The sequence below is a fragment of the Schistocerca gregaria genome, chromosome 1 (assembly GCF_023897955.1).
Source record: "Schistocerca gregaria isolate iqSchGreg1 chromosome 1, iqSchGreg1.2, whole genome shotgun sequence".
Taxonomy (NCBI): Eukaryota; Metazoa; Arthropoda; class Insecta; order Orthoptera; family Acrididae; genus Schistocerca; species Schistocerca gregaria.
Window position 1 is genome coordinate 844271395 of NC_064920.1, and position 15100 is coordinate 844286494.

Below are 15100 nucleotides of genomic sequence, written 5' to 3' on the forward strand. Positions count from 1 at the left end.
GAGGAAAAGGGATCTATTAGGACAAATGATTCTGGGTAAGGGAGATGTAGCAGACACAGCAAGACAGGCAAAAGTCCGAAACTTAAGAACCAGTAGGACTGTGAAGCTTCTGGTGGATACCAATATTCTTATGGTTAAATTGTACATGACGACGTAGCAGTTACGTAGTGCCAGTGAATAGTTGCCTAGTTGGTAGTGTCGCAGGTCAAAGTTGATGGTTGTATTCTGTTTCTTCACTACTAAATTGTTTCTGCTACTGATGTTTAATTCTGATGGTTGATAATTGAATGTTACTGTGCTATGGTGACCTCAGCTCTGGAGGTGCTTTGCTACTGTATGGGCTGAAGTTTCACAAATAGCCAGTGCCAAAAGTAAGATGCGTATTTAACTGTAAAACCTCTTTGGCTGCTGAGACTGTTCTGAGTTCGTGTCAAGTGAGTCATCATGTGGCATACTGGACTAATAAGGTGATACTGAGCACTTGTTTCCTTTTGTCCCAGTTGTTAGATACCTGTTGAGATTAAGTTCAGTTATGAATGTCGCCAGTCAGTAATGTTATGTCAGTTTTGAGTCTGTAATTAGTAGATGAATTGGTGAGAGAGTTAGTGTTTGCTATGAAAGTAAAAAAAACTGAAGGATGAATGGGCTCAGGAGCAGATCATTGATGTGCAAAATATATTGAAAAGGGTGGATGGAGATCTAATAAAATATGACTCTTTCATTCCTTACCTCCCAGAGCATATCAAGGCAGGTTTCCTTTGTGTGAGTGTACAGCCATATGTCCCAACCCAATGCACTGTTTTCTATGCTAGCACTTTGGCACGCCACTTGTGGCAAATGTGTCTGGAGTACGGATTGCAGTGTCTTTCTTGAAGAAAGGAAGATACAGGAGATTAAGAGATTGAAACACATCCCAGATGGTGAGGCCAAGAAGATCTATAAGACCATGAAGCTTCTCACATTAACTACATCACTTGCTTCTGTCCTTAAAAACACTCTTTCAACAGCCAATGCTTCTACGCAAACAGAGGTTGCTAGTGTAAGCATTATTACTTGCGTTTGTCAGTGCGCGTCTCGGGCTGTAGTTGTTACAGAGCCCATAGCCCTCCCGAGAATGTCAGATAAAGCAACAGTTGGCACCACTACGGACCTCCCAGTACCTCCAAAGACAGAGCCCAGTAAAAAATGTGGCACTGCCTCCACTACTGCTCCAGTAACTCCTACAAAGCCTTCCTAGACTAGAAAAGCTAATGAGAAGATTTCACCATAGGCAAAAAACAGCTGGTAAATCATGTCATGTCATATCATATCATGTCAATGTCATTCAACTTGATGGCTCTGCTACTTCTTCTTCAGAGCCAATGCACTGCAAAGTCTGCCTAGGGCAACCATCTTGCCCCAAGGCTGAAAGTCCACCTGTTGTGTCCTCTCCACCCTGGCAGAAAGATGGGGTGAAACTACAACTCCTGTGCTAAATGGCTCCCGTAATACAGTGGAACATGAATGGAATCAGAACTTGTGTGGAGGAACTGCAATCCTGGCACAGGCATAACCTTGTGCTTGTGTGTACAGGAAACACATTTAAAAGCCACTGATGCCCTTGTGCCATAGGGCTGTACCCTCCACTGAAAGATGACCTGACCGGAGAAAAAGCCAAAGGAGGGGTTGCTGTGATTGTCAATAACACACACCACTCCTCTGCTGTCTCCTTGGTTACTGCCCTACAAGCAGTAGCTGTACCAGTTCATGTGGGTCAGAAGATCATTGTCTGCTCCCTGTACTTGTGTCCACAGGGTACTATAGACTCTGAGACTCTTGTAGCCCTTATTGACCAATTCCCATGCCTGATTCCCCTATTGGGTGATTTCAATGCCTGCTCAACAGTGGCAGTCCCACTCATCTCTGGCCTGCTACTAGGCCATCCTCAGCCGTCAACCTCTCTTTCTGTTCTTCAGCACGTGGAGACTTAGCACAGCGGGAAGCATATGATGAACTCCATTCCAGTGATCACTTCCCACTGTGGATCGCCTATTTGATGGAGAATTGGTTGAACAGAAGCCACTGAAATAGATGATCAGCTGTGCTAACTGGATGATGATCAGCCAGATGGCTGTGTTTGAACACAGCAACAGCATACAGGAATAGGTGAACCACCTGACACAAATGATCCATCACGCTGCTGACCTACCGATCCCAAAGTCCTCATGACACCTTAGGAGGCGACTTGTAAATTGGTGGGCTGTGAGGGTGCTGTTCAACAATCTGGGACAGATGTGTAGCTCTACGATAGTTCAAATGCCATCCAATAGCAGGAAACCTGACAGCTTCTTGAGTTGTAAAAGCAAAGGCTTGACACGTAATTAAGGAGAGCAGTAAAAGCTTATGGCAAGCGTTCGTGGACTCCTTATCAACTGTTCCACTAGTCCTACTGACGTATGGGAAGTCATCTGGAGGATTTGCGGTAAACAGAGTTGTTTAAAAATAGCAGCAGTGCTGAAATGGGTGTTTCCAAACAGTGCCCAGAGTTTTGCAGCAACTATAGCCACTCCCAGCCAGGATCCGGTGTTTCGTCACTACCATGTGGCTGCAGAGAAAGGCAAATTGGATTTCCAATCCCACAATTCTGAGTCTTACAACCACCCTTTCTCCATGCGGGAGCTGGAATTGCTGCTGTCTGAGGCCCATGGTACTGCACGCAGTCATGACCAAAATAGATGCTTCATGCTTTGACATGAAACAGTTGCCTGGTATGGTGGTTAGAGGCCAGGCAGCTCCTTAGCTGCTGTCAGTGTGGATTCTGGAGATTTTGGTTCACTGATGACAACCTGATCCTACTAGAGGCGGCTGTTCAGCAGGCTTTCATAAACATCACTGTCTCAATGTATTCTTCAATATAAATAAAGCAATGACACTACCTGGGGACACTATATTCTTGTAAAACTCCCATCGACGGGGCTTTTGTAGCCACCTCCGCATTTTCATACAGTCGTTCTGTCTAAGTGCTTTTTTCAGCCTCATGTTGGTGAGATGCTGGCAGAAAGTTTTGAGCAGGAGAATTGTGTTCCCCAGAGCAATGTTTTTAAGTGTTGCCCTCTTCGCTGTTGTCATAAACAGTATCACATCTATGGTAAGGAGTGCTGCACACTGCTCCTTACTTGTGGATGATTTTGCTTTTTTTTCTGTTCCTCCTCCAGTTTTGCTACAGCAGCCCATCAGTTGTAACATACAGTATGGAAGTTAGAGGAGTGGGCTACAAAGATGGGTTTTCAGTTTTCTGCAGATGAGAGAGAGAGAGAGAGAGAGAGAGAGAGAGAGAGAGAGAGAGAGAGAGAGAGAGAGAGAGAGAGAGAGCAGGGGGGGGGGGGGTATTTTCATTTTAATCATTCTTGTAGTATTTTTAATTTATGTTACTGGCATTTGAGGAATACCATTCTGCATTTTAAAGACTCTGTGAGGTTTCTAGCCCTAGTTTTATGCTCAAAATTATCATGGTTACCACACCTGAGGGAACTAGAAGCCAGAGCCCAGAAGGCACTGAATATCATAAAGTGCCTTAGTCACAGATCTTCGGGAGCAAACAGGGCATGTCTGCTCCAGTTTTTTAGGTGTTTTGTGCATTCACAGCTAGACCATGGACACACAGTGTACAGGTCAGCAAAGCCTTTTTACCTTGAGCTTATTGACACTATCCACCGTGAGGGTATTCGGCTTGCCACAGGTGCTTATAGGACTAACCCCATATCCAGTCTCTTTGCTTAGGCTGCAGGACTGTCACTCATCTTGTGGTACTCCTCATGGTGCATGAGATATGTATGTTCCTCGCAGCTCTGACTTCATTCGCATATTATACTGTTGCTCGTCGGCCTGTAGAACTCCTTTTCTCCAATTGTCCGTTTGGGATCGGCATGCAGTGCGTACTGGATTCACTTGCTGTGAAGTATGTACAATCCTAATCTTGGTGTAGATCACCCAGGGTTTTAATCGACCACTACCTCAGAGAATCAAATAGGTAAAAAGATGAGGGCTAGTAGAAATCCTTGGGTAACAGAATATATATTGAATTTAATTGATGAAAGGAGAAAATATAAAAATGCAGTAAATGAAGCAGGCAAAAAGGAATACAAACGTCTCAAAAGTGAGATCAACAGGAAGTGCAAAATGGCTAAGCCGGGGTGGCTAGAGGACAAATGTAAGGATATAGAGGTTTATCTCACTAGGGGTAAGATAGATACTGCCTACAGGAAAATTAAAGAGACCTTTGGAGAAAAGAGAACCACTTGTATGAATATCAAGAGCTCAGATGGAAACTCATTTCTAAGCAAAGAAGGAAAAGCAGAAAGGTGGAAGGAGTAATAGAGGGTCTACACAAGGACGATGTACTTGAGGACAATATTATAGAAATGGAAGAGGATGTAGATGAAGATTAAATGGGAGATATGATATTCCATGAAGAGTTTGACAGAGCACTGAAGGACCTCAGTCGACACAAGGCCCTGAGAGTAGACAACATTCCATTAGAACTACTGATAGCCTTGGGAGAGTCAGCCCTGACAAAACTGTACCATCTGGTGAGCAAGATGTATGAGACAGGCAAAATACCCTCAAACGTCAAGAAGAATATAATAATTCCAATCGCAAAGAAGCCGGTGTCGACAGGTATGAAAATTACCGAACTATCAGTTTAATAAGTCATGGCTGCCAAATACTAACAAGAATTCTTTACAGACGAATGGAAAAAACTGGTAGAAGCCAAACTCGGGGAAGATCCGTTTGGATTCCATAGAAATGTTGGAACATGTGAGGCAGTACTGACCCTACAGCTTATAAGATAGATTAAGGAAAGGCAAACCTACGTTTCTAGCATTTGTAGACTTAGAGAAAGCTTTTGACAGTGTTAACTGGAATATTCTCTTTCAAATTCTGAAGGCGACAGGGACCAAATACAGGGAGTGGAAGGCTGTTTACAATTTATACCGAAGCCAGATGGCAGTTATAAGAGTAGAGGAGCATGAAAGGGAAGCAGTGGTTGAGAAGGGAGTGAGACAGGGTTGTAGCCTGTCCCCGATGTTATGCGATCTATACATTGAGTAAGCAGTAAAGGAAACAAAAGGAAAAATTTGGAGCAGGAATTAAAATCCATGGAGAAGAAATAAAAACGTTGAGGTTCGCCGATGACATTGTAATTCTGTCAGAGACAGCAAAGGACTTGGAAGAGCAGTTGAAGAGAATGGACAGTGTCTTGAAAGGAGAATATAAAATGACAGTCAAGAAAAGCAAAACGAGGGTAATGGAATGTAGTCAAATGAAGTCAGGTGATTAGATTAGGAAATGAGTCACTTAAAGTAGTGGATGAGTTTTGTTATTTGGGGAGCAAAATAACGGATTATCATCAAAGCAGAGAGGATATAAAATGCAGACTGGCTATGGCAGGGAAAGCATTTCTGAAGAAGAGAAATTTGTTAACATCCAGTATAGATTTTAGTGTCAGGAAGTCTTTTCTAAAAGTTTTAGTATGGAGTGTAGCCATGTATGGAAGTGAAACATGGACAATAAATAATTTATACAAGAGGAGAATAGAAGCTTTTGAAATATGGTGCTACAGAAGAATGCCGAAGATTAGATGGGTAGATTATGTAAGTAATGATGAGGTACTGAATAGAATTGGGGAGAAGAGGAAATTGTGGCACAACCTGACTAAAAAAAAAGGGACCAGTTGGTAGGACATGTTCTGAGGCATCAAGGGATCACCAATTTAGCACTTGATGGTATCGTGGAGGGTAAAAATAGTACAGGTAGCCCAAGAGATGACTACACTAAACAGATTTAGAAGGATGTAGGTTGCAGTAGTTCCTCAGAGATGAAGAAGATTGCACAGGATAGAGTAGCATGGAGAGCTGCATCAACCAGTCTCTGGAGTGAAGACCACAACAACAACAACAACAACCTTGGTTATGCAGAGACCCGGTGTAATTTTAGCTTTGGTGCAATACTGGGGAGATTGCAGTCATGCATCTGTTTTTAATGTGATATTTTCTGACATCTACATCTACATGATTACTCTGCAATTCACATTTATAAGTGCTTGGTAGAGGGTTCATCGAACCACAATCATACTATCTCCATACCATTCCACTCCCGAACAGCGGCGGGAAAAACGAACATCTAAACCTTTCTGTTTGAGCTCTGATTTTTCTTATTTTATTTTGATGATTATTCCTACCTATGTAGGTTGGGCTCAACAAAATATTTTCGCATTTGGAAGAGAAAGTTGGTGACTGAAATTTCGTAAATAGATCTCGCCGCGACAAAAAACGTCTTTGCTTTAATGGCTTCCATCCCAACTTGCGTATCATATCTGCGACACTCTCTTCCCTATTACATGATAATACAAAACGAGCTGCCTTTTTGCACCCTTTCAATGTCCTCCACCAATCCCACCTGGTAAGGATCCCACACCGCACAGCAATATTCGAACAGAGGACGAACGAGTGTAGTGTAAGCTGTCTCTTTAGTGAACTTGTTGCATCTTCTAAGTGTCCTGCCAATGAAACGTAACCTTTGGCTCGCCTTCCCCACAATATTATCCATGTGGTCTTTCCAACTGAAGTTGTTCGTAATTTTAACACCCAGGTACTTAGTTGAATTGACAGCCTTGAGAATTGTACTATTTATTGAGTAATTGAATTCCAATGGATTTCTTTTGGAACTCATGTGGATCACCTCACACTTTTCATTATTTAGCGTCAACTGCCACGTGCCACAGCATACAGCAATCTTTTCTAAATCGCTTTGCAACTGATACTGGTCTTCGGATGACCTTACTAGACGGTAAATTACAGCATCATCTGCGAACAACCTAAGAGAAGTGCTCAGATTGACACTTTAAATGAGCACCACAAATACATAGCCATCTTTACGGGTGGGTCTAAACAGGGGGACTCTGTTGGTTGCTATGTTGTTTTTCCAGATTGTGTCCTCATGGTCCAACTGTCTCAAGACTTTACTGCCTCCAACACAGAACTATATGCAGTCTTGCAGGCACTGGAGCATACAAGATGTTCTTGAAGAACTGAATTTCTTGTCTGTTCCGATTCTGTGTGTACCCTTCACTCTCTACAACATTTGTACTCAGCAGATAAATATCCAGGATACCCTCCTGCAACTACAACAGCTGGGGAATGAAGTGTCTTTCTGCTGGGTACCAGGGCACATGGGTATTGCGGGGAATGACGGGGTGGATCTAGCAGCCAAGGAGGCATATTGTTATCTTCAGTTATTTCAGTGTACCATACCCCTGCATGCTATAGCCTCACTGTCAAGATCAAGAGTCGTTCATCAGTGGCAGGATGAATGGCTGTAAGTGACAGACAACAAGCTGCATCTAGTGAAGCCTACAACATGGCCACGGTGTATCTCCTACCAGCCACATTGACAGGACAAGGTCCTCCTTACTCATCTTCACATAGACCACAGCCCTGTAATCTAAAACTTGTTGCTCCAGTGAGAGGACACATCAGTACGTGGTGCTTGCAATCTGCAGATAACTGTGCACCACATTTTATGAGACTGTGTTTTGTTATCCAACAAGCGGCTGCAGCGGATGTGCTGACAGATCTGACCTCTATTTCAGATAATGTTCAAATGAATTAGGTTAGAGGTTTAAAGTTTTGTGAATTGTCCAACATTTTTCCCAAGATTGTAGGAAGATGATTTTAATGTGTTAACAGGGTAATTTACTCACCCATGTTTTTTGTAAGTGGACAGCCAATGACATTTCCCTGTTTCTTTTAACTCCTCTGCTGTTTTTCACGTGTTTCAGTTTCCTATATAGCACCTTTTACTCTTTCTCCATTGCCTTAATGTGTGTGATAACATTTTCATAATTTTCTCTGCATTTGTTTCTTTTAATATATGTAAGGGCACTGATAGCCTCGCTGCTGAACATCCGTAAGCCCCAAACGAAAACGAACAAACAAACAAACACACACACACACACACACACACACACACACACACAAACCAGCTTGCGTGTGCACCAGGACAGTTCCTTTGAAAGGGCATTGCCAATTTCCTTTCCCATCCTTGAAACAGTTCAAGCTTCTGCTCCTTCTCTAATGACTTTGTTGTCAACAGGACATTAAATCCTACTCTTCTTTCCTTCTTTATTCTTTTCTTTTTGTTGTCGTTTGAGCATAAGACTTACATTGTAGTGTAAATGCTTGACTTGTATAATACTCCTTGTTTGTAACTCTATTAACAGTATATTTCATACTAATCACACATTTTAAGATAGCCATTTTCTGGTTAGTAAAAGTCATCTAACTTCGGGCCACTCACAATGTGTACACTTCTTGCCAACCTTAGCTTCAGCGTTAAGCAACAAGAACCCATTATGAATATATTGTTGATTCATGTGTGGTGTCATGTATAGTGATTATTAATACTATTTGTTTGTAATGGTGCAAGAAAAATGATGTTAAATGTCATTGAGTGCTGCAGCAGAGGAAAGAGGCAGAAAGCACTGCTACATCTGCTTGATAAGTCTTGTAAAAGAGTAGCCATGTATAAGGTGCAAAGCAAGTGCAGCCAGTAAAGGCTGAAGAATTTTACTAGGTTTCATCCTGGTGAATAACCTCCTACTCTTGGCAAGAAGAGGCAATTTTCAAATACACTTGTGTGCAGCATAATGTGTTTGAAGCACAAAAATAATTTTCTGAGTTGACTAAAATTGAATCTCAGGTCAACACAGTAAATTGAATATTATGAAGTTAACATAACCCATCAATGAAATTAATTCTTTTGTTTATCTATTACAAATTTCTCTCTTACAATGTTCTTAAGTTTAACTTTATTTCTGTATTCTTTTATTGTGTTACGTATAGTGAAAAATGTGCAGAACTATTTGGAATTAACATAGCAAATACAGATTTATCATGTCAGGCAGTTCTTCAAAGTATCTTAGCTCTCAGATTTTCAAATCTCATCCAGTGCAGCCCCAACAGTGTCTTTCCTTGTCATCCCATCCAGTAAGTCTCCCATGACCCATGGTTCTTGGTGACTTTTCCAAACTCTAACCCTTTTCCACACCTCTGCAGTCCTTTCCCTTCGCCCCTCTTCCATCCTCTTTAACCTTTCTACCAGAAGAGGCAGTCACTGGTTCTGAAAGCCTGCATAGTTATAATCTTCTTTTATGTGCATGTTCTGCTGCCACTTGGTGATTAGATTTTTTATCTAATCAGTTACATTATATTGTCAAAAACTGATCGTTTCTGAGTTATTTTAGGTGTCTGTTAGCTGCATAACAACTTCATGTTTCATGTGTTGACTTTTAGGAGTGAATGTATCAGGCATTGCACCCAGCCCAGCATTCGATTCACTCTCAAATTCTCTGTCGCAGAGCAGAGTTACAATGCACATATTGTAGATGTAAAATGCACTATTACTGTCAAACCACCTTCTATGAAAGCATAGTTGTACATTGTATGTACAAGTGTATGTATTGAACATAGAATGCAGTCCAACTTTCTAAGAATTCTTTTTCTTATGGTCCTTTTAGGCAAAGAAATTGCAAAGTTGAAACAGTTATTAATGGTTTAAATAAACAGGTACTTATAAGTGCAGTTGAGAAATTTTATACCCTTATGAAAATTTTACCAACTGTCAGTAAATTGCACTGGAAATTGAGTGCTACCTGCTTAAGAAAAATATTAAAGACATTTGTTTATTGAAGTTGCAGACATAGTGTTTCTTAGTGCAAATTGGAGACACTGGAGAAGCTGCAACCAAAATTTTCTATCTAGACAAGACCTGGATAGATAATATCTAGCTCTCTGGCAAATATTGGCAGAGTGATGGATTGCTGGGAATCACAGTGTAGAGAACTACCCCCAGGGCTGTTTATGGGAAGCACTGGTTCAAAAAATAGGTTTTTAAAGGAATATCACCTCCAGCTTTGGACCAAATCCTCACATGGAAACTATTATTGGCAGATGGATTCTGTGACTTTTGAGAAATGGTTTGAGAAAAAAGTACTTCCAAACCAACCACCACAGTTTGTTGTATACCATTATAGGCAAGTAAAAATATCACCAAACAAATAAAACCCCAAGGCAACAGTGATTGGATGATTGCATTAGAGATACACAATGTGACAACATGCTGGATGAGGACCTGTATGATTTATAGTTCTTCAAAACAGGATCACTGCAAAGTCATATGTAGTGAACCACGTGCTACAAGCAAAGGTCATAAAAGCATTCAACTAGCACCTTATAACTGTGATATGAACACAATAGTGTTTGCATGAACATAATAAAAAAAGTTCAGAGAGCAAAACATAACGGGATTTGTCCGCCACAAATCTGCGAAACCTCACTGACACTTCCATCAGTTAATTACTGGTGTGGGCCGGGAAGCCTACTGCCAAACCTGCAGGAGCTGGAGGAAGTTATCAAAAGTATGACAGTATGATGCAAATTGCTGTGGATATCATTATCATTAACACAGTGTCTGGCAGCACCACTAAATTGGAAGAGTTCCGTCCAGACACGGACACAGATAAGAGCAGTGGAAGCGATTCATAGTTTCACAAGTTTTTACTTCTACCCCTTGCCTCTTTATAGTTTTCATAAACAATAGTTATTTCTTAGAAGTAAGAATTCATTTTTCATTACTCAAACATTACAGTTATGCTTTAACCCATAACACATTCATTTCTCTTATATGCTGTAAGCTGGCTGCCTTGTGAGAAGTAAGCAGTGCCTGTCTCAGCAGCCAGTGCACTATGAGGTAGTTGTGAGCTTTCTTTCCCAGCATCCTCTGTAAAAGGGCCATCTAAAGCGTCCAATTGGTACATAAGTCTTTGGAGGGTAAAGTATGGTTAAATTGGTGTTTTCTTAATTACAAATTATAATATATTTTTTGTAGTTAAACATACAACTCAGCTCCTCAACTATGTGGTGAGTTGTTACTTTTACTCCTGCTATTGCTTATAATCACAGTTCAGATCATTTTACAAGGCATAGAAGAAAATGTGTACAGTGCAAAATTGTTATTTATTGTCCTTAAAATGTACTTTTTAAAATATACCAGTGGTATTGTTATGTGGTAATTTGGTACCAAGGAAAAAAATATCCTTTCCATTTGTAAGTGTTTAATGTGCTTCATAATTTTGTAATATGTAACAAGATATTTGTGTTGTGGATTGTTGTAATGGAAAGGATTGGCTGTAATGGAACAACTTTTAATCTTAGTTTCCTTATTTTATTATTTTTGCAGATAATGTTCACATTCTGAGCCAACCAGTACATTGGTTCCCTGAAGTTGCTAAAAGAATGTGGCCTATATTTCATAAAGCTCATAGTGTTTTAGCAAATGTGGATTCAGAGACCATGGAGTATTTCTGGGATTTCTGCAGATGGACAGGAAAAGAAAAAGACCTTAAAGAATTGTATGAAGATTTCCGAAGTTATAATGATACAAGCACAGTGGAAGCCATATTATTTGTAACATCTGTTTTGGAACGTTCATTGGGAAATGTAATGGCAGATAAGTTTTCCTTGCTAACTAATGTAACTATTTAGTTTGAGTCTGATGTTGCATGCTCAGTACAGTCCAAATATTCATTGCCAAGTGTTCGTATAGCAATTTCACTGACACAGAATTAGTTTTAAAATTGGCAGATAAAAGATGATCTTTATAGGTGGATGTTAGATGATAAATAGATATAGATCTTGTTTTTTCAGAAGCTATTATAGGAATATATTGAGTACATTGATGGAGGTAGAATGAGTATCCCTGATGCTTGCAGTTAACTCTGTTGTTTTCACCCATTTCTCTTTCAGCTGTCAATTTTTGTGAAGTCATCCTTCAGGTCCCTCCATTTTTAATGCCATCAAACTATCTCTGGTTGCTGTTGCTGTATCATTTTCATTTGTAACGATCATTTTTAGGTATGCATATTCAATATAGTCTCTACACTGCACATCCTGCTCCTAAATGCAATTTTCTTCCTTTCTTCATTACATTTTCCTCAAACTATGCTCTTGGCCATCAATTTTCACTCTTCTAATTTTCAAAAGTTACCAAGCAAGCATAAATATATCAGAAAAATGAGGGCCCGAGAGGACACTTCATTTATATCCCTCCTGCTGCACCCTAAATCTCAGTAAACACTTTGTCCTTTGATTAGTTTTCTTACCAGTAGCATTTAAAAGTTACCAGTCTTATACTGTATATTGGGAAGGATGGCAACCTTGTTGTATCCACTATCTATTGATAAGTGAATGATAATGTGCTGCTGCTACCGCTCAACATGTCTATGTTCTCATCATTAATCATTTGCACCTTTATAGAATTAGTTTCTCTTCTTTGTAACATAAATTTTCTCACATTTTGTCAAAGCTTTTACATGTCAAAGATTACCAGTTTGTTTCAACCTATTTTGTACTGCTGGTTTCAAGTTATGTCTTAGTAGAAACTTTCATATGTTTAAATACTTCCCTAATTTTCAAATGCTCCTCCATTTGCTTCATTTTGGTGCCCCAGTGAATGGTCTAGTTGTTCTTTCATAGTCAAATCCTTCACATTGACCCCTCGTATTGATGTCCTCCATCTCTGTCCTAGTCATTCTTTGTGAAGCCACCATCCAGAATTGATTATGAATGTGACCTATCCTGGAAACGATGATCTTCATATCTCCACAGTTTCAAGTATTTCCCTGCCCATTCCATAATTTTGCTTGGAGCGGCTCTACGGATCAGTAGATTCAGGTTTATGTTAATAGTAAATAAATGTCCTCAACATTAGATATGCATAGACCCTAAATAACACCTTTGTCAATTTGAAGATTATAGCAGGCATGTTCTGTCACATGGTGAGCTTACAGTGAACCGGCTGTATTTGTGGTGTAGGCCGACATGTATCTATATGAAATTCACGGAAAGCTTTCTCGTGGATTTCCCTGGTATTCGCTTCCATATGAGCCCAAAGCACAAATTTTCATTGTGTTAGGAAAACTCTCAGGCACTCATTTCTTCATAAAAGCTGGAAACCCTTGAAAAAATGCCTCACCTTAATATTATGTTCCATGGTTTCATAATTCCAGTCTGTAAAATGGACACCGAAGATTTTAGAACCTTCGAAATGTGTTGCTGACTTCACTGCCTAACCAAAAATTGATGTTCGTGGTAACAGTGTACATATTGAAAATTTTGCAATAATGTTTTCAACAGATGGACATGAACTGTTGCTTTAATTGACATAGCCTTCATTGGAGTCATAGAGACCTCAAGTCGTCATTTGCCAGAATTGGTAGTTGCCTTGCAATATCGAGTGCCCAGATACTTTAATGGCAGGGAAACATCAACCTTGGAACACAAAGACTTCATGAAAATGGTTCAAATGTCTCAAAGTACTATGTGACTTAACATCTGAGGTCATCAGTCCCCTAGACTTAGAACTACTTAAACCTGACTAACCTAAGGACATCACACACATCCATGCCCGTGGCAGGATTTGAACCTGGACCATAACAGCAGTGTGGTTACAGACTGAAGTGCCTTGCTCAGCCACAGCAGCCAGCAAAGACTTCACAAAACTACCAGATTTCATGCCTGAAGAAGCCATCACTCACAGAGAAGTTATTTTGAAAGACATGTCAGATCGTAGGGCTTTTGATGCTCTGGACTTGAGATCCTTTGCTGCCCAATCTTTATTTAATATCTTGACAATGCTATATTGTTCCAACAGTATCTGTTGAAAGAGTATATTCTGTTAGTCGTTATCCACTCTACCAAACACTCTCTCAGAATTCTAGGTACACCTAACAATTGGAAAATAATATAACAGCACATCATTAGTTAGTGTACTTATCATTACTGTATTTTGATTTTGATTAGTACCGGGGTCAGAAAATAAATGTATTTCATTTGGACCATGTTCTAACTGGGATGTCTCCAAGCTTCTGAGAAAATCCAGTAGAGTAGAGGCTGCTTGTTTGATTCTTTTCGGTCCTTCTGTTTCAAGCCAAGTATAAAAAGCAATACTTCATGTCTACAGAGAGCTATGGTGTTTGCTGATTCTGTTGAATATAAAAATGTACTATAACCACGGTTGGTTTTTCTTCTTTCATTATTCCATAGAAGTTTTTTGCGCAAAGTTTGTGTATGTGTGTGTGTGTGTGTGTGTGTGTGTGTGTGTGTGTGTGTGTATACCTTATCAAAATAGTATTTCTCCTTTTTGCTTCTTTCTTGATATTCCTTCTCCCTGACAAAGTGGGTTCGAACTGAGCAATAATCAGTAGTTAATGTTGTTGTGTAAACCACTAATTTATTTCTGTTGCTAGTTCTGACGGCAAGTGTTTGCCTACAGTTTATGCTCTTTCTTTCTTTTTGATCGCAGAAGACTCTCTCGCATTATCCTTGACCATAATGTCCTACATTGTTAACCTCTCTTGAGATCTCTCAGAAGCAAAGCACACTTTGTGTCTATTGACTTTTGCTTTAATTAGCTCAGAGCAAAAATGGAGTTTTGTAGAAACTCGTAGTTTTATACGCCCTGTAACAACAGCAATTGTCGACCTTTGACAAAACTGTTTCAGCATATCATGCATGGCAACAAGCTTGGTGTGTAACTCCAAAAATCTAAATTTTGAACAGCTGGGCAGTTACCAACTTCTGAAAAATTGCTCCTCAGTTGTGTGTGCGGTGCATTTGGTAACTGTTCTCTATGTTCTGATTCTAGTTTCACAGTAATTACAAACTCTACAACTGTCAACAAGACATTATTGTCATAAGCCTATATTTCAAAATTTTGTGATTTAAAATTAACAGTTTTAATCTTAAATATTACTTTAAATTTCATAATAGAAAGTGAATAAAATAGAAAGAAACATGATGTAAATAAAATAGAAAGTGAGTATGTTATTTCTTCGTAAGAAATATAGGATGTTTTGGCTTTATGGGTGTCAATTTTATGATTGGTTTGGTTACAAATTTTATTCTCACAAACACCTATTTTTCTCAAAACTTTGCGTACGTGCTTTTGACCCTTATGGTTCTCAGTGGCGGATTTCTATGTGAAACAATTTTATACACTATAT

At 39.7% G+C, this 15100-nt stretch overlaps 1 protein-coding gene across 4 annotated transcripts in view; it reads left to right on the forward strand.

Moving 5' to 3' along the window:
* The window catches only part of LOC126272509 (endoplasmic reticulum membrane-associated RNA degradation protein-like), a 75099-nt gene that overhangs the window by 13876 nt on the left and 46123 nt on the right, over positions 1 to 15100 (forward strand). For all 4 annotated transcript variants that reach the window (XM_049975411.1, XM_049975427.1, XM_049975420.1 and 1 more), the window contains exon 2: positions 11278 to 11537. In XM_049975411.1, coding sequence (XP_049831368.1) covers positions 11278 to 11537 — 260 coding nt within the window. The remainder of the gene's footprint in view (positions 1 to 11277; positions 11538 to 15100) is intronic.